Source organism: Mixophyes fleayi, chromosome 7 (genome assembly GCF_038048845.1).
Source record: "Mixophyes fleayi isolate aMixFle1 chromosome 7, aMixFle1.hap1, whole genome shotgun sequence".
NCBI lineage: Eukaryota > Metazoa > Chordata > Amphibia > Anura > Limnodynastidae > Mixophyes > Mixophyes fleayi.
In genome coordinates, this window is record NC_134408.1 from 7,716,602 (window position 1) to 7,737,325 (window position 20,724).

At 43.5% G+C, this 20,724-nt stretch overlaps 1 protein-coding gene across 1 annotated transcript in view; it reads right to left on the bottom strand.

Annotated features, from left to right (window-relative positions):
* The window catches only part of STX1B (syntaxin 1B), a 51,614-nt gene that overhangs the window by 14,348 nt on the left and 16,542 nt on the right, over positions 1–20,724 (bottom strand). The window contains exons 2-4 of the mRNA XM_075178878.1: positions 4,433–4,507; positions 3,636–3,735; positions 1,448–1,522 (exon numbers count right to left, since the gene is read on the bottom strand). Of these exons, the coding sequence (XP_075034979.1) occupies positions 1,448–1,522; positions 3,636–3,735; positions 4,433–4,507 (250 nt within the window). The remainder of the gene's footprint in view (positions 1–1,447; positions 1,523–3,635; positions 3,736–4,432; positions 4,508–20,724) is intronic.

Here is a 20,724-nt window from a genome sequence, read left to right on the forward strand (position 1 = left end):
GCAACAAATGTGTTATTCTGGCAATGGACGCCATATTGCTATGTTATTCCGCGCACATGTCTGGTAGAACAGAGAGAACAACGCATGACACCATAAAGTAGAAGGAATCATAGTTTACGCTGCCCCTCCACATTTTACTGATGGTGTAAATGGCCCCCAGTGTGTCTAAGGGGAGTACTCAATTTGGTGGCCTATGTGGTACTTTTCATGGATGCGAAAGTATCAAACCCTTCCACATCCAAAGTTCCACTTATCACGCCGAAAGTATCCCTTAACTCAAAGGAAGTGCCTGCAATGGAAGGGTCTTGAGGAACTCCCACAGTTTGTTTTCTACAGATCCAGCGATTGTGGAACTACATGTTCCAGCAGGCAAATGACAGCTATTGAATGGAAGGACACTCTGGTGCTTGCTGTACAACAATATACAATTCCACAAAAGCTGTAGTTCCAGTATAATGGGTACATTACACAACACAGTAAAAACAAAACACAAAAACATATCTTATAATAAATATTTATAAACCCCCTCGTTCTAATATAAAATAAAGTCTTTTTTTTTTCTCTCCGCCATAGTCCAATTGGAAACTCTTCATTCTTTATAATCCAATTGGAAATAGAAATAAACAAAAACATAACACATGATGCTAAACTATTCGCTAAGAGAGCTGGGGCTCAATGACGGAGCTCTGAACTGACTGGGAGCGTCAGTAGATGATCACGGTATCACAATTGTTTTCTCACGTTAGCTGTGATGAGATTTGCTGGCGCTTGGGCAAAGGTTGGTGTTTGGATGAGCAGCTAATTACAATCCCGGTCAGTTCATGATACAGTCAATAAGCTCTTAGCGACCAATGTAGCATCGTCTGTTATGGGGCTTTTTTACGTTTTCCTTTGGATTGGACTACAAAGGAAAGAAGAATGTTTATATAATAATGTGGTGGATGAAGGGTTTTTATTTGAAGTAAAATGCATTTACTTATTTATACTACCATTGGGATAATGGGCAGGGGTCTTAGGAACCCCTTACTATTATACTGGGACCATTGAGGAGGCAATATTCTTCATTATTCCAGTCCAAACAACTCAGCTGGCCAAGACAAGTCTCAGCATTTTTCTGCACGAGTCTGGTAGACTGGGAAAAGGGACTGTTTTATTTGCAGCCTCCCCTTCCGTTCCATAGAGACTCCAATCCTGAGTTGACCAGGCTGGGGCTGATCCCGCTACGACAAGGGGACTCCGGGCTCGTCAATGGCTCCAAAATTCGACCCATTCTTTGTGATAGGCTGCATTGGAACGCTATAATAACACAGCAATGGTTTAAGCTACCAAAGAGGGGATTGTAAGAATAAGACGACAGACTTTGAGAGGCTCTACTGAATTCAATAAGAGGGACGGAAGCTGTGGATGTCAATCTATAAAGAAGGAATCATAAAAATGTAGGACTAACCTTTCAACTTGGAGCGAACTTTGTTTGCCGTTTTCTTGATATCGGCTGTGAGATCCTCAAGCTCCTGCTTAGTCTCTGCATTAAGAAGGTAAAGAAGAAGAATATATCTCTCTCCATGAAGCGTCTCAGTGAAACAGAACTAAATGAAGCATCTATGTAACCTCCAAAGAACATACCAACATGCGCTCCCTCACCTTCATAAACAAGTTCACAAGTTTTTCACTCATTAAAAATAAGTCTACCTAAATTCGGTTTAGAGTTAAATAAGTTAAATACTGCGGTACTGTGATGCTCTCCTGAACGACCTCCCCTGGTGGCAGCAGGTGAACCGCCAGATTGGGTGGATCGCAGGACCACTGTTAAGTGATATCACTTATTTACTTCCCAAACTACATTTATCAGTCTTGGGTGGAAATTCTTTTTCATTCTTCATCCTGTACATGGTGGCATTTCCGACTTAAACATGGCTAAATTAATCTAAAAACTATATATAGCTTGTCAAGAACACATAAAAATCCCTCCAAAACTCCTGTCTGCCTTATAATTTTGAGCCAAAGACACTCTCCTCCATCTGCAGTACTCCACTGACCTTCTAATGTCTTCCTGTCTCATTATCTCATTCAATGCTGGGCTACAAGACTTTTCCTTGGCAGCTTCCCATAAATGGAACTGTCTACACGCCTCTACCCAACCTTGAAGATCTATATATGGAACTATTTACGCGCCCTATCAGACTCTCCTCAATCTTCAAGACCGCTGTCTGAAACTGTCCAGACGCCCTATCAGACTCTCCTCAACTTTCAAGATCTCTATGTGGAACTGTCAACAAGCTCGATCAGACTCTCCTCAACCTTCAAGATCTCTGTATGGAACTGTCTACACATCCTATTATACTCTCCTCAACCTTCAAGATCTCTGTATGGAACTATCTACACATCCTATTATACTCTCCTCAACCTTCAAGATCTCTGTATGGAACTATCTACACATCCTATCACACTCTCCTCAACCTTAAAGATCTCTGTATGGAACTGTCTGCATATCCTATCATACTCTCCTCAACCTTCAAGATCTCTGTATGGAACTGTCTACACATCCTATTATACTCTCCTCAACCTTAAAGATCTCTGTATGGAACTATCTACACATCCTATCACACTCTCCTCAACCTTAAAGATCTCTGTATGGAACTGTCTGCATATCCTATCATACTCTCCTCAACCTTCAAGATCTCTGTATGGAACTATCTACACATCCTATCACACTCTCCTCAACCTTCAAGATATCTGTATGGAACTGTCTACACATCCTATCACACTCTCCTCAACCTTCAAGATCTCTGTATGGAACTGTCTACACATCCTATCACACTCTCCTCAACCTTAAAGATCTCTATATAGAACTGTCTACACATCCTATTATACTCTCCTCAACCTTCAAGATCTCTGTATGGAACTGTCTGCATATCCTATCATACTCTTCTTAATCTTAAAGATCTCTATGTGGAACTGTCTACACATCCTATTATACTCTCCTCAACCTTAAAGATCTCTATGTGGAATTGTCTACATGATCTATCAGACTCCCCTCACCATCCACGATCTCTAAACGTTTTTGAAAGACCCTACTCTTCAAAGAAGCCTACACTTGTCCTCCTTAATTATTATTTTGCTTCCACTCCATCCTAAGGCTAGTAAACCTCCATGTTGCCCACCTACAGCCATTAGTTATTCCCCCTCTACCTTATGCGACAATTGCTCCCTTCATTCCTTAGATTGTAGGTTATGTCATGCCACTGTATGTGATGAGTTTGTAACTTTATCCTGTTAGTAAAAGTTGGAGTCATATAGATAGTGGAAAAAAATAAAATGTATTTCTATCTAAGTCTAAACCCAGGGAGCGTGTGCCCTTGTTCCTTTGCTCGGAGCAGGCAGAAGTCCTAGTAAACAGTGTCCGTTAACCGATTACAAGCAGCCAAAAAAATGTTCAAGAATGGCCATTAGTCAAATAAGAAAAGAACTATCTTGAAAACTATGTTTTTCTGTGAAAAAACTCAAACTGGGAAAGACGTGGGATAATCCCACCTTGCCTCTAACAAACAGATTAACTACATTCTAACTGCCTCCCCCCCCCTTGACCATCCCCCTCTGCCCGCACACTTTCACTGCCTACCCTTGTTGCTACTTACTCTCATCAGGGTTGGGGGCTGCTAAGATGGCGCTGTGCTGCTTCTTAACCTGTTCCACATCCTCTGAGAGTTTCTCAATACATCCTCGAATCTCCTCAACCTGTAGAGACAGAAGCAGATTCTTAACGTATCCTTGGAAAGAAGAGATGAAGGTTACGGATCACTGACGGGGGAACGTGGATATTAATGGAGAGGTGTTCGGGGAATTAAACCTCTTTATTGACTCGCCTTAACTGTAATTACTTTAATTTGTCATGTGTGTGACAATGACAGGTGACTTCCTCAACACCCCGCGCACAGACTTCTGCAGAGACGCTGGCAGAGCTGGCTTATACGAACAAGCTGTTTAACACACAGAGATGAGGAGAACATTGCTGGGTGGGAGGCAGTAAAGTGGAATCGATCGTGGCTAAAGTCCTGATTGGTGGGTCATAATCTAGAGGACTAATTTGTCAGGTAGAGGGGAAAATTAAGAAAGCATAACCTGTAGGTATAAAGGGGGGGGGGGGGGGTGACAACATTGTCAGGAAGAAAATAAGGTAAGAGAGAACTTTATTGGCAAGGCGAAAAAGAGAATATTATTTTGATGTAAAGCACAGTGTTCTCAGGGGGAACGTGAGATGGAGACAGTAGGACTACTTGGTGGTTAATGAGAAGGTCAACCAGGATCATTCAAAGTACAGTTTCTTTCTTATTAACTGATATGCAATGTTCAGAGACTACAAATATATAAATATAATATATTACATTACAGAGGGTCATCCCATGGAAATACACACGGGCTATTTCCGGCTCACCTGCTCAAAGAATTCATCCATAAAATGATCTCGATCCACGTGTACGATCTCCTCATCGTCATCGCTATCTTTAGCCTGTAGGAAAGAGAATCAGAAGGTCTCATTCACCCACAATGCATCTAGATGCAATCGGACACTTGTGTTCATTGTCTAACTTAACTTAAATAAGTCCTACAGCAAGTGCACCCAACAAGAAAGGTGAGAGGGATAAAGAAAGAGAGGGAGAGAGGAAGAGAGGGAGAGAGGAAGAGAGGGATAAAGAAAGAGAGGGAGAGAGGAAGAGAGGGAGAGAGAAAGAGAGGGAGAGAGAAAGAAAGAGAGGGAGAGAGAAAGAAAGAGAGGGAGAGAGGAAGAGAGGGAGAGAGAAAGAAAGAGAGGGAGAGAGGAAGAGAGAAAGAGAGGGAGAGAGGAAGAGAGGGAGAGAGAAAGAAAGAGAGGGTGTCACAGTAAAAATGGCTGGATGTGAAAATCGGAAAGATAAGTAATATTAACTGCCTTCATTAAATGTTTTTTAATTGCATAAACCAAGCTATTCTTACAACAGTACATTCCGTTCTATAAGTTGTTTACTTAAGATTACTTTTTTCAAACCAAAACAATGCTCCAGGAAGAGGCGCAGAGGCAGAGATGCCTTAAACAGTGATGTGACGAATTTTGGACCAATTGTTATCATTTTGTAATCATTTTGCTGATGCATTGCAAGATAAAAATGGTATAAAACCTTTTTTATTTGTCATAGTGGCGTGGCTGCCCAGTGTGAGCCAGGCATACTAATATGGCTGATAGTAAATGAAATTAAGCTTGCTTTCATTTAATCCTTGTTCAGTTTTTGAAGTTTACAGTGGCAAGGTATAGAGGGAGGAAGTGAGCGAGCGATGGAAGAAGAGAGCGACGGAGGGATGGAGAAAGAAAGAGTAGGAGGGAGGGACAAAGGGAAGAAGAAGGTGTGAGAAGGAGGAAGACAGTGACAATGGGAGGAAGAAAGGAAGATAGGTAGGGAGAGAGGGACAGAGGGAAGAAGAAAGGAAGAGAGGGAGGGAGTGAAGGACAGAAGGAGAAAGAAAGGAAGAGAAGGAGGAAGGGAGGGACAGAGGGAGGAAGAGGGTGATAGAGGGAGGAAGAGGGTGAAGGAGGGAGTAAGAGAGTGACAATGGGAGGAAGAAAGGAAGAGAGGGAGGTAGAGAGGGACAATGGGAGGAAGAAAGGAAGAGAGGGAGGGAGAGAGGGACAATGGGAGGAAGAAAGGAAGAGAGGGAGGGAGAGAGGGACAGAGGGAAGAAGAAAGGAAGAGAGGGAGGGAGAGAGGGACAGAGGGAAGAAGAAAAGAAGAGAATGAAGGAGAGAGGGAAGAAGAGGTTGAGAGAGGGAGGAAGAGAGGGACAGAGGGAGGAAGAAAGGAAGAGATGGAGGGAGAGACAGAGGGGGCAGAGAGATAGAGAGAAAGTGATGAAGGGAGGAAAAGATAGAGGAAGAGAGGGTGACAGAGTGAGGGAGAGAGGGAAGAAGAGAAAGAGAAAGGGAGAGAGGAAGAGAGTGATGGTGGGAGAAAGAGAGGGAGGGGGAGAGGGATGGAAGTAGAAAGGGACAGAGTGAGGAAAATAGTGACGGTGGACAGATGAGGGAAATCGAGGGAGAAAAAGATGGCGAAAGAGAGGGAGGGAGAGGGGGACAGAAGGAGGAAGAGAGTTCACTGAGGTAGGAAGAGAGGAAGGGAAAGATGAAGGGAGAAGGAGACATAGGGAGGAAGAGGGTGAGAGAGGGAGGAAGAAAGGGAGGGACAGAGGGAGGAAGAGGGTGAGAGAGGGAGAAGGTGATGGAGGGAGAAAGAGATGGAGGAAGAGAGGGGAACAGAGTGCGGGAGAGAGGGAAGAAGAGAAAGATGAAGGAAGAGAGGGAGGAAGAGAGTGATGGCAGGAGGAAGAGAGGAATGGAAGTAGAGTGGGACAGAGCAAGGGAGAGAGTGACAGTGGACAGATAGAGGGGAAAAAAGCTGGAGGCAGAGAGGGAGGAAGAGTAGGACAGAGGGAGGAAGAGAGTCATGGAGGTAGGAAGAGAGGGACGGATAGAGGGATAGACGGTGGAAAAGATGGAGGAAGAGACAGAGTGAGCGGGGGGCAGAGGGTGGAAGACAGCAAGGGGGAGAGGGAGGAAGAGACAGGCAGAATGAGGAAGAGTGAGAGGAATTGAGGGACAATAGGTAAGAATACTGAGAGAGAAGGAGGAAGAGATGGACAGAGGGACCCAATGAGATATAGACAGAGAGAGGGCAGACAGTGTGGACTAGATATCAGATAAACAGTTGATACATGGAGTGTTCTTCCATTCTTCACCATAACCTTTAACTATTCCCTGAAACAACAACCCAGTAACCTTCCTTTACAAAATGACAAATAGTGACCAATACATATATCCATGGCAGAAAAGGGTGCGCACAAGAGCTTACGGTCTAATCTTACAATCTATAAGGAGAGAGGCAGTGAGATGAGCGTATTCATGGGTCAGATAAATACACCTACTCTTTAAAGAAATTCTGAAAGTAAGTTAACATTTTATTTGATTTATATCGTATTAAAATCTACTGTACTACACAAAGCATAGTGTGATTAATCATACAAATGACTATTCCTTCACATAAGAATGTCCTGTATATCTAAAGATGTATGCAAATCCTCCCCTTGCCCAGGTGAGTGTGGGCGCACTCCTTGGAACCCCTCCTATTTGAGATGTGAGCACCCCCACAGGCAAACTGAGGGGGGTTCCTAGTGTCTGGAAACCCCCCTCCAAGCCTGGGGCACTGTATAATTGAGGTGCCTGGACCCTGCTCCCGCTTCACACAGCTCTGCTTGAAAAGAGAGAGCTGCGTGCACCTAAAAGTAGTGCACGCAGCATTGCCCATGTATATTATAGGGATAGGAAGAGTTGGAGAGCAGCCAAGCACTGTCTAAAATTATAGCCACGCCCCCATGCATGCTGGTCACGCCCACTGGCGGCGTGGTGTGGAAACCCCCCTCTACAAATCCTGCATTTGCTTCTGACCCCCTGAACCAATAAATAAATAAATAAAAGCTACACAAACAGCAACACTGTTAGTTACGTCATTAAGAATATTTCATGCACTGACAATTTCCTCAGACGCGGACAGGTATACCTGGCAAATGACTCCTAACTTCTGCAGCGTTTTCCCTCATCCTACTGGCATCAATCATGTTGCAGGCTTTCCCCCTCAGGTGTAGTGGTAACCATACGCTAGATTAGCGCAGGATTACAGCCTACGACGGTCACCAGCTGCGCAACAACGCATTTCGCATCATCAAGCACCGGGGTTGTGGTCATGAGGATGCGGGAGAGTAGGCAAATATGGTTTAATAAAATATTTAGTGCTGCATGTAACCTTGCTATTTATAACAGAACAAGGAATTGTCCTCAGTTATCATTGTAGGTACCAAAATTTTCCTTCCTTTGGACTGATAATAAGGAAATCTGTTGTGCAGGGTCTGGGTACCCTGGGCACCCCACCCCACCCCATCAGACTCCGGCTCCTAAGCGATGCAAAAGCGCCCTCATTCTCATCAGTCATTTAAGACACAGATGAGTATAAACCATTAAAATTACAACAAAAACATGACACTTTAAATTAATAAGTGGATAATGACCCTAAAGTGGGTTGGACGTTGTTGTGACGCTTTTACAGTGTCCACCCTGAGCATTTTCAGGAGTGTCCGCCAAGCCACAAAACTAGGCACAGATTGATTTTATTCGGGCATCTGCAGAACCGTCACGTAGACGTGCACCTTGGAACGCGTTTCGCCGATAAACAGGCGCAATTCCAGGAGAATTACGAGTTTGCACTTTATTCAGTTTGTGAACTAAACTCGTTTCCTAGTGAATGTATAGGCTGCCTTCACCCTATGTACGTGACAGGTCTCATTTAATGTTTTCCGGAGAAATAAGTTAAACAAAACATCTCCCACGAATTGGAACACTCTTGAAAAATGGTCCTGTATTAGCGTATAACTTACAGAACACATTAGACCTATGGGGCTTATTTATCAAAATGTGTCGATTAGGATGATTTTATTTATGTCCATTTATCGCAAAAGATCACCTATCTATACAATTTATCAAAAGTGTTCCGGAGCAGTAAGAGTTAATGGCCCAGTCTCTAAAATGTACATGAGAAGCCAGCTAGTTGGTTGGCACCATACTTGTCCACTCTTCACCCGAATTTCAGGCAGTTCAGCCCTAGTGAATTGGGACAGGGCACTCGATGACGTCATTCAAATAGCAAATCGCTTCATTTTGCCTCAACGCCCATGACACGATTAAGCAATTGCAACATTGCACCGCGGGAGCCAAAATGGCGTGAAACACAGCGACATATATTCAACCCTTACTTGTCACTTCAGGAAAGTTATAGCGTAATAGGCAATGGAACCGAAAGCTCAGATTTGGGTTTTGAGATTCACTAATTTAAAAGAATAAAAAATGGCAGAAAATATATTTATAAATTAAATCAACATTGAAAAAAATGCTTTATTCAATGAATAATAGAGACAATGTGACCCATATATGGCTATAAATAATGAACATTTACCAAGAATTAAATACAGAGGGATGAGTAAACTCGGTAAATGGAGATGAAGTTTAAGCACATAGGAAGATGCCGTGTGCACGGTCTCACAGGCCCAGGAAGGAGCAGGTGATAATGATCAGCTTATTACGTGCCTATATCCTGCATCTCTGCACACTACGACTGCGACGAATCAGCCGGTGCTAATACTCTGCACACTGGTCTCTTCTACCTCTGATATTCATATTACCTCAGCTATTTCATGGTCTACGGATGTTTAGTAATCGACAATTTGCACACAAAAGGTGGCGTAACATTTGGCCAATTTCACAAACATGACTGATAGTAAAATCCTGCGGAGAGAGGGGGAGCGTGTGGAGAGAGAGAGAAGGGTGGGTGAGCAGTGATTGGGGAGACACTGAAGATGAGGAAGAGAGGTTATCAGGAGCTGAGTCATACAGAGTGATATAACCCGATATTATCTGAAACAGATTAATGATGTCTTTAATTTGACTACAATAGTGCATACTTGCCAACCTTAAGAGTGAAAAGTGAATTCTGGGAGAACCTGGGCAGGGGGCGTGGTTGGTGGGCGGCAGTAGGCGGGGCGCGGTCAATCGCGTTATTTTAGCCCCACCCCTGCAACAAAAACGGCATTTTATGACGGGGGGCTGGGCCAAAAGGACACGATTAACCGCAAATTGTGTCATTTTGGCAAGCAAATTCCTGTATGCGGGATACTTGCCTGCTCTCCCAGGAGTCCGGGTTACCTACCCGGATGTGGGGAGTCTCCCGGGCATTCCGGGAGAGTTGGCAAGTATGCAATAGTATTTGCCTTTTATTACATATTAGCAGGGTCACCAGACGTTGCGCTGTTCTGATTTGCAATGTGCAGCAGTTTTTATATCAGTAAACTATTTGGTAAATAGACCAAAAATGCTATTTAGAAAAATAAGATTTGTTGCTTTGTCGCGTTGTCGTTATGTCGCGTTGTGCTGAGGTTTCCTTCCAGCAGTCAAACAATTCTTTACAACCCAAAAATGATGTTTTCAATATCTGTTGCTCTGTCGCTTTGATGCGTTGTCACAATGTGGTCTAACAGGTTACTTTTGAGAGCCGTGAAAGATATTCACTTACAAACAAATAAACTTCTACTTTTATATATATATATATATAGATTTAGATGAATATTTAGCATAGGGGCCTAAAACCATGACTAGAAAATATAGGATCATGTGACAGGCACTTGGACTGAGATGTTTTTTACAAGTGGTGTCTGTATAATTAACAAGTACAGATAAAACATGTAAGGGTCCCCCTCAAAGCTTCTCTGCCACCTCTCTCAGTCTGTACAGTCCCTCCGACCCACTGAGATCTGCTAAAGGCCAAAACAGCACCCAACGCCACAACACACTAATTATAATATTTATCCTAAGTATAGCCACCTCCAAAATATTCTGTGGTACCAAGAGGTAAGTTAGCTCTCAATTTAAACACACAAATGTATGGCTCAAATATATGTGACTCTCACTGATTAGAGTTAGGACCACCCTATTAGCAGAAGCGCCGTGGAGTTGTGGGTGGCCTAACATACATTTGCAAATGTGTGCAACTGAGACTTTTGCATTTTTATGTACAAGTAGAAATGGCAGCTTCATTGCTGGCTATAGCAGTGTGCTGGGGGATTTTTTTGTCTGTGTTTGTTCCTTTCAGGATAACCCCACCCTTTCAAGCACCCGTTATGAGCCTATAAACTGATTGAGCAACTTCCACTTCTGTATTTGTCTGAGAGGCATGTTGGTGTCAGTAGCTGTGAGGGAGTGCTGACATTGGTTTGCTATTTGGAAGCTTCTGGGGTACCTCTTGGTAAGTTAGCTCTCAATTTAAACACACATATGTATGGCCCAAATATATGGGACTCTCACGGTTTAGCGGAAACGCCGTGGAGTGGCGGGTGGCCTAACATACATTTGCAAATGTGTGCAACTAAGACTTTTGCATTTTTATCACTGAGAATGCAGCCTATCCAGTCACTAGGAACCAGTGACATCACTGAAAATGCAGCCTATCCATTCACTAGGAACCAGTGACATCACTGAGAGTGCAGCCTATCCAGTCACTAGGACCCAGTGACATCACTGAGAGTGCAGCCTATCCAGTCACTAGGAACCAGTGACATCACTGAAAATTCAGCCTATCTAGTCACTAGGAACCAGTGACATCACTGAAAATGCAGCCTATCCAGTCACTAGGAGCCAGTGACATCACTGAGAGTGCCGCCTATCCAGTCACTAGGAACCAATGACATCACTGAGATTGCAGCCTAACCATTCACTAGGAACCAGTGACATCACTGAGAGTGCAGCCTATCCAGTCACTAGGAACCAGTGACATCACTGAGAGTGCAGCCTATCCAGTCACTAGGAACCAGTGACATCACTGAAAATTCAGCCTATCCATTCACTAGGAACCAGTGACATCACTGAGAGTGCAGCCTATCCAGTGACTAGGAACCAGTGACATCACTGAGAATGCAGCCTATCCAGTCACTAGGAACCAGTGACATCACTGAGAATGCAGCCTATCCAGTCACTAGGAACCAGTGACATCACTGAGAGTGCAGCCTATCCAGTCACTAGGAACCAGTGATATCACTGAGAGTGCAGCCTATCCAGTCACTAGGAACCAGTGACATCACTGAGAGTGCAGCCTATCCAGTCACTAGGAACCAGTGACATCACTGAGAGTGCAGCCTATCCAGTCACTAGGAACCAGTGACATCACTGAGAGTGCAGCCTAGCCAGTCACTAGGAACCAGTGACATCACTGAGAGTGCAGCCTATCCAGTCACTAGGAACCAGTGACATCACTGAGAGTGCAGCCTATCCAGTCACTAGGAACCAGTGACATCACTGAGAATGCAGCCTATCCAGTCACTAGGAACCAGTGACATCACTGAGAGTGCAGCCTATCCATTCACTAGGAACCAGTGACATCACTGAGAGTGCAGCCTATCCAGTCACTAGGAACCAGTGACATCACTGAGAGTGCAGCCTATCCAGTCACTAGGAACCAGTGAGAACGGATAATGGTGAAGTTGTGACCACTGGTTCCTAGTGCTGCGTCCTCACATGATAAATCATTTGCATCAAATGTATGAAAAGCAGATTCTTTAATAAAGTGACAGAGCAGTAGAGGGATTACACCCAGAGGTGAGATGATTATGTTCTTGGGGGAGGCAGAAAGAGTTGAATTGTGATTTAAAGGGTTAATGCGATCCAAGGGAGGGGGTTATATTTAGTAACCCTGCTGAGACATCACAGGACAGTAACCACAGCCAGACCGACAAGGTCACACAGACAGCGTGTAACACAAGACAGGAGGGAGAGGCAGCAGGACCAGGCAGAGAAGAGACAACACATCACTGGCCGCAGCGAGTATGGCTGTCTGTTCATGACACAGAACCAGAGAGACATTAACACACAACAGCCAATCATTACAAACAGCCCAGCACACACTATACACAAGTCACTTCAAGGCTACACAAACATGGCTGCCTGCCTAGAGATCAACATTCATGGCAACAAAATCACCCCAGTGATCCAAAGTTATGTACAAACCTGGAAATGTTTTACATGATGGGATGTGCTACTTTCTTACAGAATTAATGTATCACAATGTTCATTCTGGTTTAACCTCAGGACTAGTGTCACTACTTAATGAACAGCAATAAAGTACAAGCAATTAAAGTCACGGGTTTGTCTCTAATTAAAACGCATTGCAAACTTAGAGTGCGCTTTACGCATTTCTGCCAACATAAACAAGAGACCTGTATTAAAAGAAACGCTCGTTCCTGTAAGATGGAAAAAGCAGAATACTTGAAGTCAGTTTATGGCTATACAGGAAGATAATAATACAAGCTCTTAATGACGGCGGCCCTTTAATAATTAACCAAACGTGAGCCGGATCCTGGGGCAGGACTGAAGATAGCAACGGATATAATTTGTGAGATTAATAAGCAAATTGACGTTTTGTTTAGTCATCTAATTCAAGAGTTTTTTGTTATAAAAACAAATTGACAAATCCTTCTTCTTAGCCCAGGCCAAGGCCTGACGTGCGGTGGGACTTTAGGGTGCGAGTGGAAAATATTGCAGTCAGAGGTAGAATTTAGTCTGAGTCAGGTTCTAATAAGCTGTAATCAAAGAGAGCGGCGGGGGGGGGCTCTAAGAACAAAAGGGGGGGATTGGTCGCTGTCTCTGCGGGGAGCCCCAACGATTGTAACCCTGCGTAGTCACTCACTTCGACTCATTCACAGCATCAATGGCCCTTCCTCTGACTCACCCACGACTGAGCAACCCCACAAAAAATGTCATGTTCTATCAACGAGTCCCGAATCTCTCACCGCCCACCCGTCATGTACAGCCATTTACATTTCAAAGCGAACAGACCTCCCGTTTTACTAGCCTCTCTGCCCTGTAATACAATTCATCAAGAAGCGGCGTGCTACACTTCCATCGCACATTAACTAATGCCGTATAATGCTCTGATGGGTTACCAGAAATGTATAATAGACAAGCAGTGCCAATATACGAATAAACTCCAGTAAATATTATCTGTATAACAGGTGAGCTTTGAGATCACCACTAACGTAAACGTGTATATTACAGCAATTAACCTAACCCTACTGTAAATTATAGCAGATATTAAGCATCCTCCGATTTCTATGCTCCGAATGAAAACTTTGTGGTCCCAGAGTTCGTCTTGTGCATCCTAATACCCATATAATCTACAGCAGGGGGTTGCAGCGTCAATTTTGCAGAGACTTATGCAATACAAGAAACGTGTGTAAAGATGATTTTGAAATTTGCATCAGGAAATAAGCTGTCCTGTCAATTATATCTGTATAAATGGTGAGTTGTGATGTCATAAGTTATATTTGGTGAATTCTGATGTCATCGCATCAGTCTTCATAAGCAAAACTTGGGTATTTTAGGGAATAACCCACCCCCCACTGTAAAATATTATGGATAGTAGAAGTTATCCAGGATTTCTGTAACCTATATATAAGACTTGCTGCCTTGTCATTATATGGTCTCAAAACTCCCAGATGACTAATATGCTTATAATCTACAGTAGAGAGTGCATTATCCTATATGTATAAAGCAGTAGCAATAATTTAAAGGCGCACGGTTGGAGAGAGTGCCATAAACAATAACATTGCTTCACATATAAATAATTAATGGCAGAAATGAGTATACAGCATTTAGAGTGAACCTTTCACCTATACACAGTGAAAAGCCCGAAAACAACGTAAGCTTATGGAGTCACTAGGCAGGGACGTCACTAGTTACCAGCGATCTGATTGGCTGCACGAGTATATTCATGGCAGCCATTTTGTGGGCCGAACCACTAACATCTATATAAAAACATAGATAAAAAATATTGAATTAAAATTAAAAAATCCTTTAATCAAAAACACCTTCCAATGATTTTACTCTGTGGGGATAAGAGAACAAGTATTTAGTACAACTAACTTTTCCCTGTAAATATACTATTTACACCCTCAGTTCATACTGAATAAGCAACCTAGCATTACAAGGCCTTATATCCGGTAATAAAATATGTACACTGAGATTAAATCGCATTCCAGTGGTTTGCAAAATGTAAATAAAATGACTTTGTTACACTAAGTGCGCAGCTTATGCAGAATCCGTGAGTAATCAGTTAATGGAACGGCTGCCCCTCCAATCAGAGCTGTACAAATATCTATCATAGTTTCTCAGCGCAGTAAAGTAACTGAAGCGCTAAAGAGTGGAGTTCTGGGATGGAACGTCTTGCCTCATAAATTGCTGAAGGAGACTGGGCTATTAAACACTCCAGAAGGACACACCTCGTTCTCACCACTGAGGCATAACCTCTGCTCTTACTAGTATGCATTATTAACCCCCAATAGCTCCATTGTACACATTAAATTACTTATATTTATAGATACATTTGCTGATGGTGGAGCTCCTCTATCTGACATCTCTCTGAACCTTAGAGGCACAGCGCACAGAAGCTCAAAGCCTCAAACATCTGGACACAGCTGTGCTTTACTGTTTAAGCTGTTTGCCCATTTTAGCAGCTTTCATCATTGGCTTATGTGTCAAAGTGATTAATAAATCTCCCATTTTATTTGGCTTTCTGACATATAATCTAATTCATTAAAGGCGTGTTACACGTCCATCAGCAGAAGAGCTTTGTTAAACAATATTCTGAGGGTTTTTTAAACAACATAGTTAATATCCACCTCCACTAAATTGGAGCAAAACAATTGTTTTTTTATTTTTGCTAAATGTTACCTGTGTAGCGGTATCATACCTCTGTAATCAGGGACATCTGTAACTAATACTTGGTTCCAAAATAACAGAAACAAACTGTCAACATCGTGGCACAGTCTCATCTGTGTATGATTAAACTATTCAGTCTGAAAATTGTAATTCAGATGTCAGAATTTAGCTGCAGATATGAGTCCTTGCCATGGAAACATATTAAAAAGTACTCATCCCTAGACACATTGGGCCTCTTATACCACGCATGAAATGGGCAAGAGCAAAATCGTCTTTGGTGACATCACGCACCTTGATCTGCACTGACGTCTAAATCTCCCCCCAAATCCTCACTGGTTGCAGTTGGCAAATTTTTCCACATAAAAACAGGGGTAGCAGTGTTCTTGTGACTGTCCAGTCTCCAGTGACATCGCTCAGTGTGATTGCTCACACAGAAACAGGGGTAGCAGTGTTCTTGTGACTGTCCAGTCTCCAGTGACATTGCTCAGTGCCATTCCTCACATAGAAACAGGGGTAGCAGTGTTCTTGTGACTGTCCAGTCTCCAGTGACATCGCTCAGTGCCATTCCTCAGACAGAAACAGGGGTAGCAGTGTTCTTGTGACTGTCCAGTCTCCAGTGACATTGCTCAATGCCATTCCTCACACAGAAACAGGGGTAGCAGTGTTCTTGTCACTCTCCAGTCTCCAGTGACATTGCTCAGTGCCATTCCTCACACAGAAACAGGGGTAGCAGTGTTCTTGTCACTCTCCAGTCTTCAGTGACATTGCTCAGTGTCATTCCTCAGACAGAAACATGGGTTGCAGTGTTCTTGTCACTGTCCAGTCTCCAGTGACATCGCTCAGTGCCATTCCTCACATAGAAACAGGGGTAGCAGTGTTCTTGTCACTCTCCAGTCTCCAGTGACATCGCTCAGTGCCATTCCTCAGACAGAAACAGGGGTAGCAGTGTTCTTGTCACTCTCCAGTCTCCAGTGACATTGCTCAGTGCCATTCCTCACACAGAAACAGGAGGGGTAGCAGTGTTCTTGTCACTCTCCAGTCTCCAGTGACATTGCTCAGTGCCATTCCTCACACAGAAACAGGGGTAGCAGTGTTCTTGTCACTCTCCAGTGACTTTGCTCACAGAGGAACGGGGGTATCAGTGTTCTTGTCACTCTCCAGTGACATTGCTCAGTGCCATTGCTTATACAGAAACAGGGGTAGCAGTGTTCTTGTCACTCTCCATTCTCCAGTGACATTGCTCAGTGCCATTGCTCACACAGAAACAGGGGTAGCAGTGTTCTTGTCACTCTCCATTCTCCAGTGACATTGCTCAGCGCCATTGCTCACACAGAAACAGGGGTAGCAGTGTTCTTGTCACTCTCCAGTCTTCAGTGACATTGCTCAGTGCCATTCCTCAGACAGAAACAGGGGTAGCAGTGTTCTTGTCACTCTCCATTCTCCAGTGACATTGCTCAGTGCCATTGCTCACACAGATACAGGGGTAACAGTGTTCTTGTCACTCTCCAGTCTCCAGTGACATTGCTCAGTGCCATTCCTCAGACAGAAACAGGGGTAGCAGTGTTCTTGTCACTCTCCAGTCTTCAGTGACATTGCTCAGTGCCATTCCTCAGACAGAAACAGGGGTAGCAGTGTTCTTGTCACTCTCCAGTCTTCAGTGACATTGCTCAGTGCCATTGCTCACACAGATACAGGAGTAGCAGTGTTCTTGTCCCTCTCCAGTCTCCAGTGACATTGCTCAGTGCAATTCCTCACACAGAAACAGGGGTAGCAGTGTTCTTGTCACTCTCCAGTCTCCAGTGACATTGCTCAGTGCCATTGCTCACACAGAAACAGGGGTAGCAGTGTTGTTGTAAAATTGTGATTTTAGCATTTTTTAACAATTTTTAAATTTAAAAATAAAACTAAAAACAAACAAACAGATCCACAACCAAAATCAAAGCACAAAGTTAATACAGGTCCAAAAACAAAACAAAAACATGGGGTCAGTGAACATCCCTACTTATTTTTAGCAAATTCTTTGGTGGTTTATATCACCCAATGTTTAACCTGGCAAAATCTGGGCAATATAAGCCCTGTTTCTGTTTCACACAAACACCCCCCTAATTCATACAAACTGCACCCTAATCACGGACACTTTCCAGTGACATCACACCCACCCATATGCCTCGCCCCTTTTCAGGTCCGCGGATTGGGGCTGGAATCGGGACACTTGTGGGGATCGGTGTTTGGTAGGATATACACCCATTTCCTCTGTGCAAAAGGACTTGAGTCGGGTCTCCAGGCGCGCTCCAAGGAAGACACAAACACTGTAAAAGTCCTGATGTGCTGTAATGATGTGACGGTTACACTTTATCACCGTGGGGATCCTCAGGTTTCTCCTCCGCACCTGAACGAGCGAATATATTTTACAGAGGCGTCACCCGGGAGCAGGCGTGCACCAGGAACACACCCTAGGTGCAAAAATAAATAGTTTAATCCAATATTCAAGAGAATACCGATCACTGTGAACCAGCAACATTGCTGAGGCATGAGGCACTCTGAGGCATGAATGAGGCACTTTGTACTGGTAGCCTACAACCATACTGGTTCAGCCCACATGGACGTCTCCAGTCTCTGTAGATGACACTTTATAACCAGGTCCTTTGCAGCTCTTCCCACCAGAGGCGTCCCCATGTTTTTGAACGGGGGAATCTATTTATAAAATACATTGGCTTACCATAGGAGACCGCTGTAAACAAGAATTTATTGACTAAATAAATATATGTTTTCAGTAGGGATCTGTTGAAAATGAATATAGCTATTGTCCATCCTTGCCAACTCTCCCTGAATGTCAGGGAGACTCCCTGAAATAGGGATGATCTTCCTCACTCCCTGAAGAGTCTGGCATTCTCCCTGATGCTGAGCCAGTACAAGACGTGGTTGGCTTCGCCATCTGTGGCATGATGACACAGTTCAGAAATTGTGTCCTATGTCCATGTATTGATGCCTATGGAGGTGGCCATTTTCATGGAGACCAAGATTTAATCAAAGACTGACAGGTAAGACAACATGATTTCAGTAATGGAGACAGAAATGTAAAAGACACTTCAGTCTCTAGAGATTGATTAGTTGCTCTTCTTTACGGCATAGTTGCCTACTCTCCCGGAATGTCCGGGAGACTCCCGCATTTATGGGATACCTCCCGGGAGAGCAGGGCAACCTCCCTAGATAAGTGTCAGGGCGGGGCTTAATGAATCAAATATCACATCATCTTAGACCACCCCCTGCTGTAATTAGCCAAAATTGATGCGATTTGTCAAGCCCCGCCCCCGCACAGCCACCTCCCCCAGGATCTCCCTGAAGCCAACAAGGAAAAGTTGGCAAGTATGATATTGTCCTATTTTCCATAGATATTATAATGCATGATACATCTTATATCACAGCTACATTTCAATAAATAAAATAATGGAGCAGAGAGCTCCAAGGCAACAAGCAATTCTAATAGATATCTCTATTCATTTTATATTAGGCTTTATACTTAATATAAGATATAAGATTTATCATATTTATATATATAATATTCTTATTATCACAGCAATGTTACTTTAATAAATAGGCCCCGAGATCTGTAATCATGTAATAATCAGACAATAATTTTGTACGTTTGACCGGGTGCTGACTTCGGTTTGACAGATGTTTTTGCTCCCACCATGGCTAGTGCATTAGGACATGTAAATATTTCATTAGTCTCCGGAGCCCCCTCTAATGGGTTACATTAACAGGCTGTGAGGGCGGACGCACGTCATGCATGAAGTTTAACTATCAGTCACTACTACAGAACTTCCTATCCTGATACTAACATACGGTTACTACACCTCTCTATGGGAAATATGTATCAGGTATCGCAGCATATCAATAATGGGAAAAAATCATTCGAGAAATGCTTCACTCTTTTCATAAGGGATTCTTAATGCAAAACTGTTTACAAACACTTACTGCATTCTTAAAATAAATTAAATCTATTTTTCAAACTTTTTTTATTTGCACACAACTAAGGAAACCGTCCCGGCAAAAGCAATGAGTTAACGCTTTATATCCCCCTTTATGGAATCAAATATCCCCCCTTTATTATACATAGAAACCCAGCGCTGTCTGATCCTGATAACAACATCCAGTCAGTGTATCTCTGTACATTATATATATATATATATATATATATATATATATATATATATATATATATATAGATCCAGCACTGTCTGATCCTGTCCTGATAATAATATCCAGTCAGGGGATCTCTGCACTATATATATATATATCTAGGACATCACCGTACATTATATATATAGACCCAGCACTGTCTGATCCTGTCCTGATAACATCCAGTCAGGAGATCTCTGCACATATATATATATATATATATATATATATATATATATATATATATCAGGAGATCTCTGCACATTGGTCAGGATCTACTCTGCAGCAGAATGAGGACCTATTACAATGACAATAGGGAGAAGCCCCCCTGGCCTCGCACACACCACCATGACACACACATATCTTGCAGATAAAGCCCAGGGCAGATGGATAACATGTCTCTGTGTCCGCCTGCTATTCTCTCTCTCTCTCTCTCCGCCTTTTGTCTCCTGCTCTCTCCTCTAATTCTCCGCTCTTGTGTCATATCTGCATTCTGCTGGAGTAGCCGTGTTCTGCAATGCACTGCACCAAGCCGAGACTGACAGCGTGCGAGAGAGAGAGAGAGACAGAGAGAGAGAGAGAAGGGGGGAGAGACTGTCGGTGGAAGAGGGGCGATCAGAGAGGACCAGATGGAGGCAGAGAGAGGGGAAGAATCCACTGAAGATGTAGAGACATTGACAGGCAGGACAGGACTGATGGGGAGGCTGCAGATGGACAGTCATGGAGAGAATATATTTATTTAGACATCAGGAGAGGGTGAGCAGATGGACAGGTGACCACCACTGTGACAGGACATGATGTGTGATCAGCTAACACCTATTCCTGATCATGTCTCGTCCTTTACTGTCCTTTTACCGCAATGAATGTCCCCTTCATGTCTCAAACACGCCCTACAGCCTAGACCCCAGCAAACACCCCACCTTAAATCCATCTCAAAGGTTAAGGGTTCACCCAGCTTCTGCCTAAAGCTGCGTTAATGACCCCCGCACCCTCTGGGGCTGATCAATATTCCTGCGGCTGCCAGGCCAGGGGGGGGGGAGGGGGACGATGGTGACAAATCCCATGCGGACATCCTGAGCTGATCAGTAATCAATACACATACACAGCTTCAATAGCCGCCCTCAGATCTGTTCACACATCCACACCGGAGACGATTATATATTCTAGTGACACACGGATCCGGGATGTCTCCGTCCAGGTTTATCAATAAC